Source organism: Pseudorca crassidens, chromosome 2 (assembly GCF_039906515.1).
Source record: "Pseudorca crassidens isolate mPseCra1 chromosome 2, mPseCra1.hap1, whole genome shotgun sequence".
NCBI classification, from domain to species: Eukaryota; Metazoa; Chordata; class Mammalia; order Artiodactyla; family Delphinidae; genus Pseudorca; species Pseudorca crassidens.
The window spans coordinates 115,403,052-115,425,305 of NC_090297.1; the positions used below are offsets into that span (position 1 = coordinate 115,403,052).

Consider the following 22,254-nt stretch of genomic DNA (forward strand, 5'->3'; position numbering starts at 1 on the left):
AATCTTAGGGTAAAACTGTCTCCACAGGATGGGGAGTTTAGCAGGAGAGGAGTTTCTCTGGAGGTTCCCTAGAGAGTTGGATAATAGAGTCTTACATATACCCTAGTCTAGGACACTCCTAAACCTCTGAAGTCAGGGTCCTCCCTCAGAATTAGCAACCAGAAAGGTTTCCTACCTAGAGTCAAGCTGGTCAGTAGACAGTCTGTGCCCTGGGGGCAGAGGGGTCCAGGGAGGGAAGAGATGCCTTTGCTTCAGGGAGTCGACAATCTGACAGGGGTGTAGGCCCCACCCTAGAGGAGCTCCTGTTATGGTAGGAGACAGGATGTCCCCTCCAACATTACCACTGTCCAGGTCATCCTGGGCAAATTCATAGACACGAAGGACAAGGAACAGGCAGGATGCTGAGGAGAAGGGGTACAAGATGGCAGAGCAGACAGGGAAACAGAAGGATGGAGATTTGCAGGAGGGGCAGGACTTGGAGGGGTAGGCCTGTGTGAGGGCCCAGGGTGGAAGGGGTGTGGCTCAGGGATTGCCATGGGATATGCTCCCCCAGAACAAGGTCTGAATTGATGGGGGTCCCAAAAGATAGGGGAACTGGAGGGGATGGGAGAAAGGTTGATATAAAGTATCTTGAAGACTGTGATTGGGAGTTTTCATCTGAAAACCCACAGAGACGTCTGAGTAGCAAAGGGGCAAGATAAAACTGATGCTTCATGACGACAGTTCCAGGGATAATTTTGTGTGGAGTAAAGAGGGAATCAAGGAGAAAGAAAGGTGGAAGTTAGGAAGATCATTAAGGAGGCCACCCAGGCTCACGGGATGAACAGGCTGATCAGGGGGCAGAGAAGAGATGGACTCACACACCTGAGCGGAGTTGTGGGGGAAATGCAGGCAGGGAGGAAAGAGGCAGGGCCATGGAGGGACAGGGGTGAGATGTCAGGGTAGAGAGAAGCTGGTGTCTTTGGCTGGAAGACGTAAGTCACCCAGACGGGGAAAGAGACTATTTTAGGGAAGCCCAGCAGCTCGGTTACATTTATCGAATCCAAGTTGAAGACAACACATCTGCTTGGTGAAAACTCATGGAAAGAAGGGCCCAGGGGCGTGGAGACCCAGGCAACACCCAGCTTGTTGGAATGAAGACAGGAACCTCATCTTAAACGACTTGATAATTCTCCCACCTTCCCAAACTCTAGAAGGGCGGAGAGACAGAGACCTAGGACAGACCTCAGAAAAGCCACAGAGAAGGGCTGCAGCAGGCCCAGGAGGCAGGCAAGATGAGGGAGTAGAAAGAGTCAGAGGTGGGAGAACCGTAGCAGCCAACAACTGCACTTTTTATTTTTAACATGTTGAGCACCACTCCAAGCCCTTTACAAATATCGAGTCTTTTAATACTCAACTATAATTAGCCCCATTGTAAGGCTGAGGAGACATTTGTAGCTACTAAGCAGTGAAAGCAGGATTTTAAACCCAGGAAGTCTGACTCCAAGGCTGTGCTCTTAACCACTACGCCTCTGCCTCTCAGACAACAGAAAGGAGCCCTGAGACAGCACTGTGGGGTCGCACTTTCCCTCCAGAAGAAGCCTCTTGACAACTGTTGCAATAATCCGTGCGCTTCTCTGAGCTTCACAGCTCCCCCTCACAAGCCTTAAGGATGGGCTTTTTTTTTTTTTTTTTTTTTTTTTTTTTTGCGGTACGCGGGCCTCTCACTGTTGTGGCCTCTCCTGTTGCGGAGCACAGGCTCGGGACGCGCAGGCTCAGCGGCCATGGCTCATGGGCCCAGCCACTCCACGGCATGTGGGATCTTCCCGGACCGGGGCACGAACCCGTGTCCCCTGCATCGGCAGGCGGACTCTCAACCACTGCGCCACCAGGGAAGCCCCCAATGATGGGCTTTTTTTGTTGGGGGTGGGTTTGTTTTAGTTTGGGTCCAGAAGGTGGTCTGCCTCTCTTTCCCAAACTCCATTTCGGATCTCTTTCCTTTTATGGACCTGCTTCCTGAAATCTAGCCTAAGTCCTTCAAGCTGCAGCCCCAATCCTTTCCCCAGGTCTTCTGCCATTGGAAGGGGAGCAGAATGGCCATATCCACTCCTTCTATGCGACACCTTTTTAGGGGTCTGAAGTGCTAATTCAGTCCTCTGAAGCCCATGCTTGTCCAGCCTCTTTCTCCAGGCCACCCCATTCAGTTTTCGCTTCTCTCCTGCATTCCAGAGCCAGTCCCTCCCTTCTCCCCCACCTCAAATCCAGCTCCCAGCTGGCAGACACCCACGGGAGACTTTTTCCCATAATCCCTTTCTCTGTGCCCTTTCAAGCTTCTGATGTGGCGAGGGGATGAAGAGGGGCCACTCAGATGCACTGTCTCCATGAAAATGGTGGCAACACGTATATTAAACTTGGATGAAGGGAGAAAAGCATTGAACGCAGACTGTGGAAGAGACAGGGCGATGTGGTAAACTCAGAAAGCTCTGATTCCCAAGAGCCGCCCCTGCCAACCAGCCTTCACTGGGTGCTAAAACACTTGGATTCCAGATCTCCCATCTCTAATCTTTCTGCAGTTTCATCTTAGCAGTGTGCCTTGGACTGTCCCTTCTCTCTGCCCCTTCCAGGGCCTCACCACCATCCTGGACAGTCTGGCATTAACCCGGACAGTAGCACTGACCAGTCAGGCAAGAGAAGAATCTAGGCCGGGGAGGGGAGGGAGACTGGAGCTTTTCTCCTTCCGTCCTAAATAACCCTTGGCAGGAAAGTTGAGGGGCTCCACTGCCCAACATCTCTTTCCCTCCCCACTGACGCCAGGAGGTTCGGCCTATCTTCCATCTTGTGTGCAGAAACCAAGCATTTTGCTAAAAGATGCAGGGGGTCTTTTCTCCTCTGTAGAAGTGGGTCTTTCTGCATGACTCACCCCCCACCCCCCAGAGCCCTAAACCCCTTATTCCATCAATTCGGGCATGACCCCAGAGGACTTGATCTAAGCCCACCCAGATCCAAGTGTCCCAGCCTCTCTGGTCCCTAAGGAGGACCAGGGAAGGAAGCCCCTGGGTCTTCTGCCACGCCCTTCCCTTCTAGCCCAAGCCAACCAGGCTGGAGTTATAGACGAGCTCGTGCACAGAGGTGCAGGTGTGGGGAGGGGGCGCCGTTCAGTGGGGCACAGGGAGGAGGTGAGGGATGCCAGGAGTTGGACAACTAACCCTCCCACACACACGTATGTGTCCACAGACCGCATGTAGGGCAGATGTTGGGCAGACAGATTTTTTTCCCTCAGGGTAGGGGGCAGCAGTGGGATTCTGCATTAGAACCACAGAAGGATTGGGACCCTAACCCTGCCCCCGCCAGCCCTCTCCACTCAGTGGAGTCGTTGCCATTTGATATCCACTGAGACAAGTTGGCTGCTCCGCTCGGGGTGGGGGGCGGGGGGATGGCTCAGAAAACAGCAGCTTCTTTCAGGACCCAGGTTGGCAAAGGCTTTGGGAGGCTGGACTGGCCCAGATCACCCCCCAACACCCCCTCTCTCCCTCCCTCGCCACCACCACCAAAGGACTGGAGGGCGGGGAAGAGGAGTTGGCACTGCCTGGGCCATGCCTGTTGCCTCTGCAGATCAGCCCTGGCCCCTCTCCCTGGCATGATGCCTTCCCTCCCCCTCCTCCCTCATTTCCTCCTCCCTGAAGAACTAGCTATAAGCCAGGACACTTGGCTGCTTCTACACTTGGTCCCCTGTACCCAGCCTATACCATGAGGAATTAACAAGCCCTGCACAGGATGGTACCCACCATCATGCCAGGAACGCGTAACAGAACAGAAATCCTTGGAGATTAGCAACAGCATTTCAAGATGAAACTGAATGGAATTCAGAGTAGCTTCTGGTCCCTTCTCAGACTGGTTTCCTGATACCCACTCCAGGCCCTCGTCATGCCTAAACAAGTGTCACTCCTCACAGAAGCGCACCAAGTCTCCCATCATCATCTCCCTCCCATCCAGAAATGCCTAAAGCAGTTCTGGTGGGGAAAAAAATTTCAAGCACCATGGCCAAGGCAGACGGGCCAGAAATCTTTAGCCAGAATACGTATCGATAAGCAACAGAATCAGGCTTTCAGCCTAGGCCCCCTTTGGGGTCCAAATCTGTACTGGCTTCTTCCGCACCCCCACTTCTCCATCTGCCTCGCTGTGCCTGGGGCCCTTCGTTAACAAGCATGAGATCTCAAGATACAAGAGGTCCTACGCGCACGCGTCCCCAGTTTTGTCCTTCCATGCATCCTGGGGCTCAACGCTTCTCCCTCAAATCAGGAAGTTCCAACCGGTCTCTTTCCTAACACAGGTGCCCTTGGTTAGTTCCTGATGGGGAGAAGGGATGGGATGGGGAAGGGGCGTCTCACCTGGAGGGTGGATGTTATAGAACCCAATCTGCCCTTCTTTCTCTAGCAGAGGTGACCCTGCTGCTCTCCTCCAGGTGATCTCAGTGTGAAACAGCTGTGGCGAGGGGCGGAGGGTTGTAATGGGGAGAGGTGTCTTGAAGTGGGAGGCAAGTTGGAATGAAGGGAAGAAACTGGGCGGGCAGGGGTCCCCGTCACACCAGGCTACTACATCTCCCTAACCTGAGCTGTAGGTGTTTTCTTCCCCTGTGTGAACTAGTGATCAGTGAGTGTCGCTATGTGAATGTCACATCATGGGGAGGGGGAAAAGGGGCTGGGCATGGGAGTGGGAGTAACCTGATGATCCCGGGAAGAGGGGGCACTGTCTGCAGTGCCTGTGAGGGTGCATGGTTATATGTGGTGGTCACTGTATTTAGTTGGAGGGCTGTGATGCAACTGCAGGTCTGCCCAATAGGAAGGAGCATTAGGAAAGCCCCTTTCTTAGCTGAAAGTGCTGAGGTGACCAGTTTGGGAAAGTTTCCTTCTTGATGAGCCCTTCCTATAAGGCTCCGTTTGGGGCCGCTCCGGTGGGAGGCTGGGGAATAGGACGGTACCACTGAGGCAAGTCAGGGTAGGGACCTAGGGGCTGGGGGCCCCGGTATCTCTGGAGAGTGAGGTGGACAGGACCCCCGCTGCGGCGGCAGCACTCCTTCATCAGGGCCAGGGTCTTACCTTGGGTCCGGGGTGGAGTGGCCCCTCGGATGGGCAGCGGGACAGACGGACAGACGGGGCGGGCAGGCGTGAGGAACGGAGCTGTGCGACGGGCAGGGCCAGGACTCTTAAACTCGGAGCCGGGATCAGATAAGGGCTGGTCCTGGGGCCGGGGCCGGGGTCGGGCCGGCCGGGGGCAGAGCTGGGCCGGGCCGGGCCGCCCCCTCCCTCCGCAGCGCAGAGCCAAACTTTGCGTGAACTGAGGGACCTGGAGGGGCCGGGCTGGCGGGGGCGGGGGGCTCCAGACAGGCCAATGGGAATGTGGAGCGCCAGGCCCGAGCTGCCGGGATTGGAGGGGACTGGGCAGGGGGTGGGGCGTAGGGGCAACGAAGCAGAGCCCCAGACAGCTGGAGGAGCAGGACGGAGAGCAACACCCAAAGACAGAGACCCAGACAGACTCAGGGAGAAATAGAGAGACGATAGGCGAAGCGATAGAAGCCGAGCTGGCAAGATGACAGGGGAAGAGAGAAGGAAGAAAAAGGAGGCTGTCGTGTCAGGGATGGGGAACGAGAGCGGGAGCAGGCGGAGGCGGACCTGGGGCCGAGTTAATGAGGTGGAAATGAATTCAGGACCGGCCCAGTTGCCCGACAGGCAGCGCCGAAGGGGCGGGCTCGGGACTACGGGGTTATATCCTTCAGCACCATTTCCATGCTGTTTGCCATTTTCTAAGTGCAGGGTGAGGTCCTGGATGCGAAATGCGCAGACATCATTCCCACTTGCAGTGGCTTGGTCTGAGAGAGGGCAGAACACGCAGCCCAAGTGCCCAGGAGGTGCTGGAGGCAGCAGAAAGGGAAAGATCACTCTACTTAGGGGGTCCTGCAGATGTGGGAGGACAGACGTGACATCCATCCGATAAGGCCCCTAAAGAATGCAGAGGATTCAGGTACGGGGAGACGGTGGGGAGGGCATTTAAGGCAGAGGTAACTGCATTCACAAAGTCCTGGGAGGACAGGAAAAATACAAGTCTGCTTGGGAAACAGCAGCAAAGTGGTCCACTGGACCAGAATACGGAGTGGTGGTTCTCAACCTTTTCAACACGAAGGACTTCTTTCATTATCTGAATCCATGTTTTGAGAGGTTTTTATCCACAATCTCCCACTCTTGGCATGTATTAAGGAAGAAAACATTTATTTCCCCATTTTTGCTCATCGTAGATATTTAACTACTAATCGGTAACCAGTATTATCATATTGAGTTGATATACATAGTGGGGGGAAAAAGAGGAAAGGCACTTGACATTTTAGTTCAGTTCAGCCTCTAGACGCCCTATGATGGGTAAATGTCCATTTCAAATAGCCCCCATGGCGGGGGTGGGGGGCCACTGGGCTGAAGGTAAGCGTAGCGTTTGTGGTGGGGGAAGACCTCTAGTAAGTATAGAGCTGTGCCCATTCATGGTCAGCTCTGAAGGCAATGGAGAGTAAATGAAGTTTTCTTGAGCAGAGGGGAGACAAAGGTAGAGCAGAATTGTAGGAACACTAATCTGCAGGTGAACAAAATGGTTTGACTCAAGAGGAAACATGGCAGCAATCCTAGACTTCATTCTTCCTCACCCCATCTCCCTCATCTAATCAATGCATCTACTTTCTGAATCACATAAATCCCACTCCCTTCCTCTCCATCTCATCATCATGCCAGTGGTCCAGGACCCCATCACCTCTCACCAGGATTACTACAGCAGCCTTCTAATGCCTACCTCTAGTCTTTCTCCACTCTAATAATCTGTCAGATCATGAAATCCTTCATTTAAGAAGAAACACCGATCTCTCTGAAACACCAATCTGACTGTGTCACTTCCCGATTTAACCTTTCCATAGACTGCCCATTGTCTATAAGTAAAGTCCAAATTCCTAACCATGGAACAGAAGGCCTCTTATGACCTGGACCTGGTGCCATTCCAGCCTCATCTTCTTCCACTGCCCCTATGCACCCCAACCTACAGCTGTTTCCTCCTCCAATACCCAAGGTTCAGTCTTACGTTCTCTTTCCATGTCCTGCTCCTGGACCCTTCGTCACTTACATGGCTCCAACTATCGTTCCTGAGTTATACCCAAATCTCTACCTTCAGCCTTAGGCTCTCTTTAGAGCATTACCTCCACAGTTCCAGTGGCTGGCAGGGGATTTCCACTCCCAGCTGGACAGGCTCCAAACTGAACTCATCCTCTTCCTCCTCAAGGCTGGGAGTTCTCATGACTTCCTTCCTTACTTCTGTGTTCCTCCCAGTTGATCAGATTAAAAAGCTAAAAATCATCTTCACTCTTCACCCTTACCCTATGTTCCATCCATTGACATGTCAACAAAACCACCAAATTCTGTCAAGTCTCCCTTTGTTCTATGTCTCTAGGATATCCTTTCTCCTTTCATGGCTACTGTCAGGATCAGGAAGGTCACTAGCAGCCCAGGACCTTGACCCGCCCTTCACCCTTCTCTCTAGTCTCAAAGGAAGAGGTAACCTGTATTCACAATGTCAGTCCCTGTGCCCTTGGATCAAAACCCCAAACTGGTGGCCCTTGCTTGCAGGTCGCAGTCCAAACTCCTCAGCTCGACATTTGGAGTACTCCTCTGAGAGAGGAGGGAAGAAAGAATCAAAGGGCAGGAGCAGAAAGAGATACCTGGTGGTGAAGGAGTCTCTGCAGAAGTTCCTTCCAAATGGTTTTCACTCTTCTGTAGTTCAAAAGAGCCATTTACTGAAACTCAGGGTGGCAGTGGGACTGAGCAATTAGAAAGCATTTAGAAGTTCCATAACAGCAGGTGTGCAGAGGTTGTGGAAAAAGACACAGATAGCTTGAACGGCACTGTAAGTTTCTAATTTTACAAGAGTGATTTAAATCGAGCTTTTGTTCTTAAATTACGTTTTATAGCATATACACAGATATCCATCATGTATACATTCCTTTCTACATATCAAATGTCAGTTTTTAATTTCGAGGTCTTTTTACAAAAGAAAGAAGTCCTAGAACAGTCACCAGGAGCCCAATAGGAAATCAATAATAAATGGCATAGGACATTCATATTTTTGAGTGTTTACTACACAAGATATACATATTACTTGAGATGGAGAAACTGTGGTTCAGAGAGTTTCAGCAGCTCGCCTATGGTAACATAGCTAGAAAGTGTTCGATTTGGAATTTGAATCCACGCACGTTGAACTCCAAAGCTTGTCTCGAGGTAACACTAGAGTGATTTTGCATAGTTGAAACATAAACTTGTCCATATGAGCACACATCGGTATGAAAAATTTGCCAGGGTTGCGATGTCCAGTGTTCCCACAGAAAATGGCAGTTAGGGGAACCATCTCTTTTTAAGGACACCCCTGTTTCCTCACTTTAGCAAGTTCTGTCTTTCTTATTCTCAGTTGCTCCTTTCTAACTCCCTCCTCCCAACTTTGGCCTCATCTCTTCTTTTACCTCATTTGTAATAGGGCAGGGGCTCCTTCAGAGCACAGAGGACAGTAAGGGGTGAATAACTTGTTTGGGAAGGAGAATCCACAAGTGGGCAGCAGTATGAGGGGCTTCTGCTGGGAAAAGCCAGTGCGGACGGAAGGGATGAGGGAAGCTTTGGGTCAGGAGGCATGAGGAGGCTCAGAATAGGCAACATTTCACAGTCAGAGGGATCGGCTGGAAATAGAGATACTGACAACGCCCACCACAGGATTCCAAGGGGCATTTTAGTATTCGGGCCCCACAAGGCTGAACAATTTCCATTAGTAGTAGGGCACCTAATAGCTGGATAATCGTGACCACAGAGGAGAAATCCAAGAGAGGGACTGAGCTACACTCCCCTACCAAGTCATGAATGGATCATTATTTAGGTATACCACCTCCTTTCAGTAAACGTGATTTACAAGAACTCACATTTATAAGACATAAGTTAGGGGATGCTTAATCACATTACCAAAGGGTTCTATCCAGAATTTCTTTAACTAGGTGGTTTAACTAGGTACCTTTCTAATTGGGTCCAATGGACAGAAATTCTATTGAAACACCCAATATACTGTGGTAGGAGGGAGGCAACAGGGAATAAAGAAACAACCAGGGACCAGGAGCCAGGAGGCCTGGGTCTTAGTTCTGTCTATGCTCTTGGGGCCCATCCCTTACCTGTAAATTACTTGGGACCCATCCTTGTCTGTAATTTGCCTGGGATGCATCCCTTACCTGTAAAGTGAAGATTAATTCTGGACTACCTCTAACGTCCATGACTTTTAGATCCTGGTCTACTTCCTCCAGTCCTATAAAGCAAGATAGACCTGTGTATGAGAAGGTTCTGATCCTTTTGCTCTCCTGAACTCAGCCAGGAGACCAGCAAAGCCCGCAGCCTCAGAAGCCCAGTGGGGCTCCATGTGTCCTGGATCTGTGCTCTGCTTCTCCCCATTTCACTCTAATATCCAGCCACATTTCACTCCTGCAAACCTATGCTCCCTCTGCTCTGAGTTTTCTAGTGCCCCATCTCCCTTGAATTTATAGAAATTGTTATAATCTACTGATTGGCCTCCCTGCTCCATTAAGTTCATATCCTCAGCCATCTCCTGTATTCCCCATCATGCTTCCTCTCCCACCTCCAACCTTTTACCTAAGAAGTCTCATGATATTGCTCAAGGAAATCTTCCCAGATTGGTTGATCCCAAGGCTGCCACATACAGTTGTACAGTTTGTGCACTGCATTAAGGCACCCACTGTGGGGGAAAACTGAGGACTGAACCATGTTCAGTTTGCCGTTCCTTGCATCATGGCTTGGAGCCGTGTCTACTGGAGGGATTCCCCTTTTTATTTTATTCTTATGCCGAAGTACCACTTGCTACATGCCATAAGGAGTGCATCTGCCCAGAGGGGGTTCCTTTTTTCTACCTTGTACCAAGGTTCTTTATAGACCAGCAATGTGGCCCCAGCTGTGCCCATCCTGCCCTCAAGATTCTCCAGTTCCAAACCCAATCTCCCATTGTCACAACTGTACTGACATATTTCATTGACTCCTCGTAAAGTTGCTTTCTTTACTTCATAATACCTGAAAGCTAGGATCCTGCTTATTTTTCTGTATCCTGGTACCTCAGAAAACATGTTTTTCCCTCACTCTGTTCAAGTTCAATGATAAACAAAGAATTGAGGTTAGATACCAGGCAAAGTCCAGGACCTGCCGGATCCATAAAGCAGGGGAGGGGGTGGTGTTCTCCTTTGTCAGGAAGGCCGCGCTCAAGGCAGCCTGCACTGAGGCAGGGGGCTGGCTGATACATCTTCCGGAGGACGCTGCCAGCCCTGTGATTTCCCCCTCCAGGAAATGGGGCCAGTTCTATGCAAATACGTTCTTGCCCAGGAGTTTGGTTTCTTCTCTCTGAGCTTCTGGCACAGTGGAACCAACGTGAGCAGCTGCTTGGCAGGACAGAGAAGGGCAGGCTAGCAGTCCCAAGGCTCAGGTGACAGGGCCAGGCCCAGGAGACGGGGATGTTGACTGGGGCTTTAACAGCCCTCCTGATGCCAATCTCGGGCTGAAAACTCGATATTTCCACTTGGAACAAGAAACACAGGCGAGAGGGCTGGGAGAGGAGGGCGGTGTACCAGGAGTGCCCCCTGCAGGTCTCACTGGGTGGCACCAGCACAGAGGAAGGTGGCACAGGGTAGGTGGAGATTTCAGGAGATGCCTGGGATGAAGACGATGATGAGGAGAAGAAGGAAGACCATAGCTAGCATCTACTGAGTACTTACAATGTGCCACCACTGCCTCATGTAATCCTCATGACAATCCCCCCGAGATGGATAATACAGCTGTTCTCAGTTCTTAGATGAAGAAACTGGTCAGAGAGGTTAAGTAACTTGCTCAAAGTCACCCAGCTGATAGGGGACAGAGTTGGGGGTTGAACCCAGGACACTGCCTCCTGAGACTATATTACTCAGCACCACCTTTTCCACCTTGCCAGGCCATTCCAGGAACTTCTCACCTGCTGGTATCCATTGCTATATCGTCCTGCTTCTCTAGCTCACATCTCCCTGTTCCAACTTTAAGGCAGCTGGAGAACTGATCAATATCTTGGGTATAATAATGCTGATACTAGCAACACCTGGCATTCGTCTACCACTCTCTGCTTTTGATTATTTCCCTGGGGAAAATGAACATTGAAGTATTTCCATTTCTCCAATTTTTTTTTCCTGATTTTTATCAGTATTCCTAAAGCTATTTCTATACAGTTATGATCAGTTTATAAGAATACTTTGGGGAATTCCCTGGCGGTCCAGTGGTTAGGACTCCACGCTTCCACTGCAGGGGGCACAGGTTTGACCGCTGGTTGGGGAACTGGGATCCTGCAAGACATGTGGTGCTGCGGGCAAAAATAAAAAAGAAGACTTTCATGTCCTGGTTTTTATGTAACAGTGTACCTGCATGCACATTTACATATATGAACATAGTAACTGATTATATTGCTCTGCCACAAATATTGCATCACCAAGGGAGCGGAGCACGGGGGTGTGACACAGGTGTATGAGTGTGACTACTTCTCTGCCGATATCCAACTCTGTGACATTAGGTAAATCACTTCACGTTTTTCAGTTTTAATTTTCTCATCTATAAGTAGAGAAAATAATACCTGTCTCATAGGGTATCGCCCAGGGTTGTTGAATACGGCGCGTGTCTAGCTCAGAGCTGATGCTCAGTCAGTTCTCAGTAGTAGTGTTAGTATTCTGTGCTTACGGATCTTTCTCCCCCACTGGACCATGAGCTCCTGGCGGCCAGGGACTTATCCACTTCTGTAACCAGCCCCACCTAGCACATTACCTGGCACGTGGGCTCCACAAAAATTTGTTGAATGAAGAGTTAGTAAGCCCTCAACTAGCCTTTTCTCTCTGTTGGACGTTTGGGTTGTTTCTAGACCTTTTGCTGTTAAGAAACCACTCCTCAAAGCCCTTCTATTTACATTCCCTCGTTCGATCTGCACACCCTGTAAAGTAGGCAGAAAGGGCTATTTGCACACGTCCACGTCTTGTGAAAGATGGAGCGACTGTGGCTGAGGGAAGGGAAGTGATTCCTCTGGGTCACATCACAAATCAGTGACAAAGATTAGCACCTCTGACCCTACCTCCCTTCCTTGGGTGGACCTCTTTTCCCTCTAGCTACCTTCTTCTGGATCAGGGTGACCTCTCCAAAAACGGAGACTGCGATGGCAGGCCTGACCGGAGAGCAGCACATGCACCCAGAAGCCCGGCTGGAGGTGAATCCCTAGGAAACCAAATGCCTAATTCCCAAACACATCAAGGCCTGTATTTTCCCAGAGCAAGGAGCTTCTTAGGAAAGAGTCAGCATGCTAGCTTTTCTTTTTTTCTTTTTTGTTTTGTTTTCCTCAGGGGGTGAAGAGGCGAGCTCTGAGTTGTCCAGGAGGAGGAACTTTGGCTAAAAATAGCTATGGCGTATGGATCAGCCTCTAGTGGTACCCAGGACTGGGGAGGGGAGGGGGATGCTCTAGAGCTGTCGCCAGACTGGTTGCTGTGGAAACAGGAGAGGAGCAGGGGAGCCTGGGAAGTGCGGATGACACAGATAGCAAGTCCTAGTCAGAGCTGCCGCTACATTTAGGAGAAACAGCGGTGCCTGCGGCTCCCACCCTCCAAGGGGGCTGGGGTAGGGGGGGAGGCGGTGTCAGGGGCATGGACGCTACACCCCCAGGGGTCTCTGCTGCCGGCTACTCTCCTCTCCACACGCTGTGAGTTGAGTTCCAGGGGACTTGGGTTTGGGCCCCTATTTCCAAGGCAAGTGGGGGTTTGGGAAGAGCTGGTTCCTGAGGGAGTTTTCGCCCGATCCCCTTCCAAAAAATAAGCCCCCTTGCTGGCCAGCACTCTCTAGCCAGAGAAAGGGAGATCCAGGAAAATGCAGCACTGGGGTCTTCTGGAAAGGGGGACAGCATGCACATGAAATAAGGAGGAATAGGCTGGAGGAACAGGACTCTTTGGAGGGAAGGTGTAGAAATCGATGCTCTTGAGATAGAGGCAACAATTTCACACCTTTCCTTACCCATGGAGAAAGTGCAGCCCGAAGACAGGAGATAAAACACAATCAAAGTGAGGCCCACCTAGATTCCCAGGGCAATGGCGGGTGAGAGAGTTCTGGGGGCCATCAGACTCTGGCATTTCTTCCCCACACCTGGGCAGAGGCAGCTCAGCAGGCAGATTGGGGGTCAGATTACCTAAGACCCTGAGAGAACATCTGAAAGCCCACCCTGGCAGAAGCTGGAATAAGTGGGCCCAGGTACTTCTCTGAATGACCTGTGATCTCTAAGCCAACCGAGGACATCGTGGGCTGCAGGAAGAGAAAAAGCAAGCTCATGGTTGGGGGAGGGGAAGACCCTAATCTGCCATTGCATTGGGGTTCCTGGATCCTGTGTCCCCTGATTCCTCCTGGAAATGTAAGGGATGCCCCTAAGCTCCAAGCCGTCTCATTTTTTTTCCTCCTGCCCTCTACCCCACCACACCACACCACAAACACACACACACACACACACACACACACACACACACACACACACACACCCTCCAAAGGTCTGGCTGCAGAACATCTCACTCCAGAATTTAAATTCGACAGTGCTGGGTTTGGAGTTCCATACCCAGGCAGTTTCTCCCCAGGACCTGGTCAAACGTCCAGGCCATCTGTGGTCCTTATGTCACACTCTTCCCCTCCATCACCCCACCCGAGCCAGCCCAGGTTTCCTTGGAGTGGGGAAAGAGGCTGATTCCCAAGAAGAAGGGAAAGTTGAAAAGTCCTGAATTCTTAACCTTTCCTCATACGAGCCATACCTCCTAGGGGCCCCTGGGTGCCTAGGGAAGGGCTCTGGGTCTCTCTCTCTCAGGGCAGCCTGCAGCTCAGAGAGCTCCTCACGGGGAAGAACTTAAAACAAAATCAGGTAGGCTTCCCTGGGAATGTGAGCTTTGCGGCATATGGAGGGGGGCCGTTTAAGGATAGTCAAGGGAGGTGGGAGGCTGGGGAGGGAGGGGCGAACTGAAGGGAGGAAGGAGGTAAAGGTGTGTGCTTAAATCACTTATCTGATTTAACGGCTCATGAAGAATAGGATACTAGAGGGCTGCAAGCCTACCTTGAACTTTGTGCTTCCTTTACCCCGGCTGTCCATGTTGATCTCATATTCTCCCGTCCTCCTGCCCATTTGCAGGCTGTCTCCACTGTGGAAATAACCTAGGGGAAATGGGGCTGACGCTACAGCCGCATTGATCATGGTCAGTCCTCAGGGAGGATTTCCAGTAGGAATTTCCCAAGGTGGGAATGTTCAACCCTTGCCCACTGGAGATTTTTCACTCGTTTTCCACCACTTCCATTTCTCCTTCGTAAGCTTGTTGAGAGGAAGAAGATGTGGGAGGGGGTAGAGTAAGCGAGGTTCAGGGAGGAAGGAATGGGAAAGACTTTCTGTGTCAGTCTCCAGGTGAACTTCCAAAGAGCCTGGTTAGACAGCAGGTTGAATTGCGGAGACAGGGATTAGGGGATGGCCTGATATCAGCCAGGGCGGAGTGGGGCGGGGGTGGCCTTCAGGCAGGGAGGGCTCTGCACAGGAGAGGAAGATTAAGCACCTGCCTCGAAGGAACCCACAGTCTAAGCGTTTCAGGAAACTCCCTCCTTGCCTGGGCCTCTCGCCTGGGGGTGGCCGTGAGGTGCTGCACAGCCCAGTTAGAGCAGTGGGACCAAGACCTCTGGTACCCCGTTTCCCTGAAAATAGTCGTGCAGAGTGCGATCCAGTTCATACACACTATCCCATTTGATCTTCACGGTGTTGTGAGATGGGGGTGGGGACGGCTAGGGTTGTGTGTATTGTTCCCATTCTACCGATGCGGAAAGCTGAGGCTGACACAGCAAGGGACTCGCTCTGGGCCACCCGGCCCCTGGGCGCAGGCCCGGACGTCTCGGCCTCTCCCGCGGCTCGGCTAATCTGGCCCACCTCTCAGCCCCTCCAGGCCCCGCGCCGCCGCCCGGGCCGTGACCTCCCCGCCGCGGCCACGGCCATGGCGCAGGAGAACGCCGCCTTCTCGCCGGGGCCTGAGGAGCAGCCGCGGCGCCGCGGCCGCCAGCGCTACGTGGAGAAGGACGGCCGCTGCAACGTGCAGCAGGGCAACGTGCGCGAGACGTACCGCTACCTGACCGACCTGTTCACCACGCTCGTGGACCTGCAGTGGCGCCTGAGCCTGCTCTTCTTCGTGCTGGCCTACGCGCTCACCTGGCTCTTCTTCGGCGCCATCTGGTGGCTGATCGCCTACGGCCGCGGCGACCTGGAGCACCTGGAGGACACGGCGTGGACGCCGTGCGTCAACAACCTCAACGGCTTCGTGGCCGCCTTCCTCTTCTCCATCGAGACGGAGACCACCATCGGCTACGGGCACCGCGTCATCACCGACCAGTGCCCCGAGGGCATCGTGCTGCTGCTGCTGCAGGCCATCCTGGGCTCCATGGTGAACGCCTTCATGGTGGGCTGCATGTTCGTCAAGATCTCGCAGCCCAACAAGCGCGCCGCCACGCTCGTCTTCTCCTCGCACGCCGTGGTGTCGCTGCGCGACGGGCGCCTCTGCCTCATGTTCCGCGTGGGTGACCTGCGCTCGTCGCACATAGTCGAGGCTTCCATCCGCGCCAAGCTCATCCGCTCGCGCCAGACGCTCGAGGGCGAGTTCATCCCGCTGCACCAGACCGACCTCAGCGTGGGCTTTGACACGGGCGACGACCGCCTCTTCCTCGTCTCACCGCTCGTCATCAGCCACGAGATCGACGCCGCCAGCCCCTTCTGGGAGGCGTCGCGCCGCGCCCTCGAGAGGGACGACTTCGAGATCGTCGTCATCCTCGAGGGCATGGTGGAAGCCACGGGTGCGGGCGGGCTGAAGGAGAAGGGAGAGGAGGAAGTGCAGGGGGAGGAGGGGAGCGGGTGGGCGGGGAATTGGACCCAGAGGGGCCAGGGCGGAGGAAGCGGGGTGGGGGGGGGGGTGGATGGAGAGGCTGGTGGAGGAGAGCCGAGATGAGATGGTTTGGGAGGGGTGTATGAAAAGAGTGACCCCCCACCCACCCACCCAGAGAGGCGAGAGAAAGCTGGGAGGAATCCTCCGAAGTGGCCCTGGCCTGGGGCCCTGGGCTGAGAGGTCTGTGTCACTGGGAATAGGAGACAGTAATGATAGTAGACAACACCCAGTGCTTACTCTGTGCCCTGCACGGTTCCAAAGCACTTTACACCTCCTGGTTTATTTAATCGGAGCCCCATGAAGGTAATTTCTTGTTACTGTGCTCATTTTTCAGGGAGGAAATTGCCCCAGTGAAAGGTTAAGTTGTCCACAGTCATAGGCTAAATAAGTGGCCACGTCTGGATTGGACCCAGGCAGTCTGGCTTCAGCATTTAGGGTGCAGAGTAGGAAGGAAGGGTTAGGTTCCGGGTTTTTCTCAGTACTGAGGGGTCCAGGCCCCTGGAATGTGATGGTGCAGGTTTTCCATGGCCTGAGTTATTCCTAGGCTGGACCTTAGGGAGAGGTTGATAGCTGGGCTCACTTCTGCCTCAGTTTCCCCATCCATCAGAAGATTCGGTTTCCACTGACAAAGGATAGATGATCTGCACATTTCAAGCCCCTTTCCAGAAGGAACTAGCAATGTACCTGTGATGTCAGAACCTCCAACTCAGGCTTATACAGTGAAAGGTTTGGGAGCAGGTAGGATAAGACCAGTGCAGGGGCAGCAAATGAGTCCTTTGGGACTTGAGATCCAGAAGTGGAGAAGAAAACTGCAAGTGGGATAACCAAAGGCCCAGCAGGGGGCCCTGCAGTTCCTGCCACTGTTGCCAGTGTTGCCCTCTGCTGGCTTCTCCCAGACTGGTGTCATCAAACCCTTTTCCTGGCCCTTCATGCTGAGCCTCTACTTCACCGCTCTCTGCCTCAGTGTTCCCCACTCCTTCTCCCCACCCCAATACTCCCCTAACTCCTTCTCCCTCCCCCATGCACCCTACTTCCTTTCCTCTCATCTCACCGGCTGGCACATTTTTGCTGGTGCCTGAGAAGTCCCTGCCCAACCCTCTTCTCCCTTTGTACCTCCAGCCCTTCCCTTCCTTCCTTGCAGCCCCTCTCCCCAGTGTCCCTTTTGCCTCTTCTTCCCCTCCTCTACTGGACATTTCCTACGCCAGTCTTCACCAAAGGAACAAAGGAATGTCCCCAAGTTTGCTCAGGGCAGGGCTTTCAATGTTGAGAGCCAGTCTCTGCTTAGCTAATGTTCACTCTTCCGTTCTCCCTTGTTCGGAGGTGCATATGAGCTGTGGGGAACATGAGAGATCTCAGGGTAGAAGGAAAATCACTTGCCCCGGTGGGTGTGCCCACCCCACAGAGAAAACAGGACACAGGCCCACAGCAAGGAGGACAGGGGAGGGTGAGGTGGAGGAGATACGGGGAGGGTAGGGTGGAGGAGATAGGGAGGGGAGCTTGTTGGATTTTTCTAGAGAGACAAAGCTGGAAAGGATGGTAATATTTTGGGTGAGAGAGTCAGTATCCAAAATGCTTCTGAAAAGCAAGTAAAATGAGCCAAAATCCAACAAGATGACATTTAAAACGAATAAATATAAAGTTCTACATTTAGGCTTTAAAAAATCACTTATGTAAGCACAGCATGGAAGAGCTCTGGTGAGAAAAGAATCGGGGGTTTTAGTTGGCCACAGGCAATGTGATACAGCTTCCAAAAATGTTTATGTAATGTAATCTTGGGCCCTATTAGCTAAAGCGTCATGGCCAGAAGAGAGAGGTGGCGAGCCCTCTCTTATGCATGGATCAGGCCACAGTTGGAGTATTTATCACACTCAGAGTGCTTAAAGGATCCTCCTTGGCCACTCTGGTTTGCAGTCAAGAAAGTAAAATTTTTGGAAGCCAGGTCACATCAGGAGTGGTGGAGGGAGACAGGGATGTTCAGCCTGAAGGAGAGAAGACATGATGAAAACTGAGACTCCTGCTTTCAGATACTTGAAGGGGTGTCATACAGCAGGAGAGTGAAAATAAGGGTGGCAGATTTTAGCTCTGTATAAAGAACAACCCAAATATTAGAGCCGTCACACAAAGGAGTGGGCTCCTTGTGAGGTGGTGAGCTCTCAATCCTGAGATGTAATCAAGAGCAAGCTAGTTGCCCATTATTGGGAATGCTCCAGTGGGGAGCCCTGTATGGAGAGGAAAATTGGGCTAGATGATCCCCAAGGTCAGTTTCAAGGTTAAACTTCTCTGACTGGCATCTCCAGTGGAGAGGAGGGGAGAATGTGGGCTGGAGGTTAAGAGGAGTTGGGGCAAATGGAGAGGAGGAGGGGGAACTGGACAAGTACAAGAGTTGGGAAGGAAGAGAAAGCGGGCTGGACCAAAGTGGGTGGGTGGGGGTCCTTGAGGAGGGCTCCAGGGAAGGGTTCTAGGAATAGGGTTGTGGAATGAGGCAGGGGAGGGAAGGCTGGGGCCGGGATCCCCCTTGACCCATGCCCTTACCCCCAGGAATGACATGCCAAGCTCGGAGCTCCTACCTGGTGGATGAGGTGCTGTGGGGTCACCGCTTCACGTCAGTGCTGACCCTGGAGGATGGCTTCTACGAGGTGGACTATGCCAGCTTCCACGAGACCTTTGAGGTGCCCACACCCTCATGCAGTGCCCGGGAGCTGGCCGAGGCCGCAGCCCGCCTTGACGCCCATCTCTACTGGTCCATCCCCAGCCGGCTGGATGAGAAGGTGGAGGAGGAGGGGCTGGGGGAGGGGGCGGGCGAAGACGCTGGGGCTGACAAAGAGCAGAACGGCTGCCTGCCGCCCCCGGAGAGTGAGTCCAAGGTGTGACCAGTTTCCTCCAGATCCCTGTGGCAGGGCCAGACACAGGTACCTGGGGAGCTGGTTATGGAAGGTGGAGGAGGGCGCAGGCAAGGTCCCTGGGAATGCACTAAAGCTGGGGAGCCTCCTCAGAATCTCAGGTCTGGGATCCAACATGGATGGGAGAGATCCTGATTTCAGGAGGACGGAGGGTGGGGAATGGGTAAACTCGCCAGCCTGTCTGTGTTTGACCTTCACTTCTGTTCACGCGTGGATGGATGGACAGAGGATGGACCTATGCGGGTTGGATGAGAAGGTGGAAGCAGAGAGAGACAGCCAGCCAGTGGATAGGTGAATGGGCCAACAGACCAACAGACAGGTGGTGTGCTCAGGGCTGCCGCTGACTCACAGAGCATCTTGGTGCAAATTCTAAAAAGGCGCCTTTTCCCTCCAGACTGACACTACCCCAAACTAGGGTGCATGGCTTGGGGAGCAGAGTGTGGGCTGGAGTTTAGGCCCCACTCACCTCATCAGCCAGCTTCCCTGAGTCTGGCACACCTGTCTCACCGGACACAGTAGCCCAAGCTGACCCAGAGGTGAGAAAGCTGGACGGAGGCGGGCAGAGATGAGGAGGGTGCCCTCCCAGCTCCACCCCTGCCACTGTGACAGGCTGAGAGGGAGGGCGAAAGGCTGCAGGGCGGCTCAGCAGGGTGTGAATGACCTTGTCCATGTGTGCAGGGAAACCGGCGATGGGGGAGATGCCAGAGCTGGGGCCCTGGGGCAGGGCCTAGGAAAGGGGAACAAGGGATGGCTATTTTCTGACAGTGAAGTGAGGTCTCGTGAGTACCACTGCAGGGGTGGGAGGGGATAGAGAGGTTCTGAGGAGGAAGAAGGGCCGGGGAGAGATGGAGAAACATGAGTTCACTAGAGCTGGGACACGGGGTCCTCAGGAAAGCAGAATCGGTCTTAGGGCACAGTGAGAGGGAGTCATTCACGTGGTTCACTGGGTGCCCGTTGGGTCCAGAGCACTGACCCGGGCATGTGTGGGGAGGACAGTCAGAGACCCGATTCCTATTCTGGGAATACAGTACACGTGGGGAAAACAGAGAAATATGCCTGTGGCAGCTGTTTCAAACTGAGAACCTGGGCGATCTCTCCGAGCACGGGGTGGAAGGGCTTGGTAATCAGAGTTGCGTCACGGATTGCGTCAGGCCTGGAGAGTGACCTGAGCCAGCAGTCACGAACTTGGGTGGGCATCAGGGTCCCCTGGAGGGCTTGGGAACACATATGGCTGAGTCCCACTCCCAGAGTTTCTGACTTAATGGGTCTAGAGACCAAAACTTTGCATTTCTAACAAGTCCCAGGTCCTGCTGACGCTGCTGGAACAGGGACCACGCTCCGAGAAGCCCTTCCCTAAGCAGACTTGAGGGTCCTGTCAGGAGGTGGGCGTCAAGCTGAGGAGTAGCTGAGGGTCCTCGGGGAGGAGACTGAAATATAATGGGTATGGAGAACTGCGGTGAGGGGAAAGGAGACCGTGAAACCAAGGCTGAAGAGTCCGACTCTGGGCCTAGGGACTCGCCCGTCAGTGGAAATAGGGCTGTGACAAGCTAGAGATGGTGTTTGGGCAAGATGAGTAGGCAAGATAGATGGGACAGAGCAGTCGGGAAGGCTTCAGGGGAAGTGCTGCCAGGGTGGTGCTGAGCTGAAGTAGGAAGGGCATCTGTGGCAAAGGAGAGAATCCCACGTAGGACTTAAGAGGCAGGATTAAATGTGGGAGATGTGAGAGAGAGAAGCGAGAGTCCAAATGTCTGGATGTGACTGTGACCTGCCGTCTGCCCAGCTGGGGCAGGAGCCCCTGGAGAGGTGTTCCCACGCCACGTGTACCCCCTTCCTGGTGTCATCGCGGTCACCAGGGACACCCCCCACCCCAGGATTGTGAAGGAGGAGCAATGGCGAGTCGAGAAGGGGCAGAGGTAGGGGGACCTGCCTCTGGGAGAGATGTGTGCACACAGGCAGACACACCCTCCCACCACACGGGCCCAGCAGTGACCTCCAGCCCTTGGCCCGGGCTGCACCCCATTCCTGTTCTTTAACAAAAGTCTGAGCCCCTTGCGGGGAAGCACCCCAGTGTGCTGCATTCCAGGCTGGGAAGCTGGGGTCCTGGGGGATGCTGTGCCTCCTGGAAGCAGGAAAGGGGGCTGCGGAGGGAGCCCACGCCAGCTTGGGTCCGCTCGGAGAGAACATCTTTGCCTCAGGTCACAGGGTGACTTGGGTCACTATCACCCAAAGATGAGGTCCCTGAACACTGGTGCTGGCTGTTCCCAAAGAACAAATGTTGGGGCATGGGGGTAAGAAGCAGTTCTGGTTTAATTTGCTGAAACATCTAGAGTCCGGACAGGAGGGAGCGGGCTCTGGGTGTCCACACTCACTCACGCGGTAGTTCACCCATTGCAAGTGAACCCACCGTAGAGGAACTGAGGCTGGATGGAAGGCATTGGGACCCCGCCACCCCTCTCCTTGCCACTCAGCGACCACTCAGGGCCCCACTGTGTGCAGTGCCAGGAGTCTGGGGACCTGGGTTCTAGGCCTGACACTGTCACGAATTAGTTCTATGACTCTGGGCAAGTCGCATCACTTCTCTGGGCCTCAGTTTCCCTATCTGTAAAAACAACACTTGGTAAACTGGTAATGCTCAATAAATGTTTAAATCACTGAGTTGAAAGAGGTAGACTGTGTGCCTCTCGAGGTGCAGTGCAGCTAAGAATTCTAGGATCCGAGAATCCTTAGGCAGAGACAAATGCAGGGAGCCCCGGGGGCACGGGAGGACGGGTGAAGCAAGGGGGCTTGCGCGCAGGTGGTGGGGCGGGTGTGTGCAGGGGCCCCTCTGACTGCTGGCGTCCCCGTCGCCTAGGTGGCTGTGTCCTGGGCCTTCCATTCTGCTGCTGTCAGGCAGAATAATGGAGATCAGGGGGAGAAAGGCTGAGGCCCCAGGGCCTGGGGGGAGGAGTCAGGTCCAAGATCAGCCTGACGGAGAGAATGAGACTGCAGAATAGCATGGGGACTCAGAAAAGGGCACCGGGCCCTGGAAGACCCTGCCCTGCAACCTGGGAGAAGTCTAGGGGCAGAGGCCGTGCTCAACTGGAACTCATCCCCCTTTCTCTCTCCCCACCCCAAGGAGGAATCCCAACAGGAACTGGCTCTGCACTGACAGCTCAGACAGCAGATGGGACCCAGGTTTCCCCTCCCGGGGTAGGTGGCACGGCCCACGGAGGCCAGATGGTGTTTCTGGGGGGGGAAGAGAAGTGCGGGTCGTCCAGAAGAGGCTGTCAGCCCCCAGTAGCCCACCTGCCAACACGCCCCTGCCTCTTAGAGCCTCATGGCGGG

General features: G+C 53.5%; 2 protein-coding genes across 5 annotated transcripts in view; one reads left to right on the forward strand and one right to left on the reverse strand.

Moving 5' to 3' along the window:
* Positions 1-5,258, reverse strand: part of KCNJ10 (potassium inwardly rectifying channel subfamily J member 10) — a 32,654-nt gene extending 27,396 nt beyond the window's left edge. Inside the window, exon 1 of the mRNA XM_067728325.1 lies at positions 5,076-5,258. The gene's annotated coding sequence lies outside the window, so the exon portion shown is untranslated. The remainder of the gene's footprint in view (positions 1-5,075) is intronic.
* KCNJ9 (potassium inwardly rectifying channel subfamily J member 9) overlaps positions 1-21,585 on the forward strand; it is a 55,723-nt gene extending 34,138 nt beyond the window's left edge. For 2 of the 4 annotated variants that reach the window (XM_067728321.1, XM_067728322.1), the window contains exons 3-4: positions 15,035-15,941; positions 18,569-21,585. In XM_067728321.1, the coding sequence (XP_067584422.1) occupies positions 15,092-15,941; positions 18,569-18,900 (1,182 nt within the window). In that variant the 5' untranslated portion in view covers positions 15,035-15,091 and the 3' untranslated portion in view covers positions 18,901-21,585. Of the gene's footprint in view, positions 1-12,617; positions 12,793-13,623; positions 13,987-15,034; positions 15,942-18,568 lie in introns of those variants that run through there. The other 2 variants (XM_067728320.1, XM_067728323.1) reach the window with 2 other exon arrangements.
* Positions 21,586-22,254: the final 669 nt, after the last annotated feature.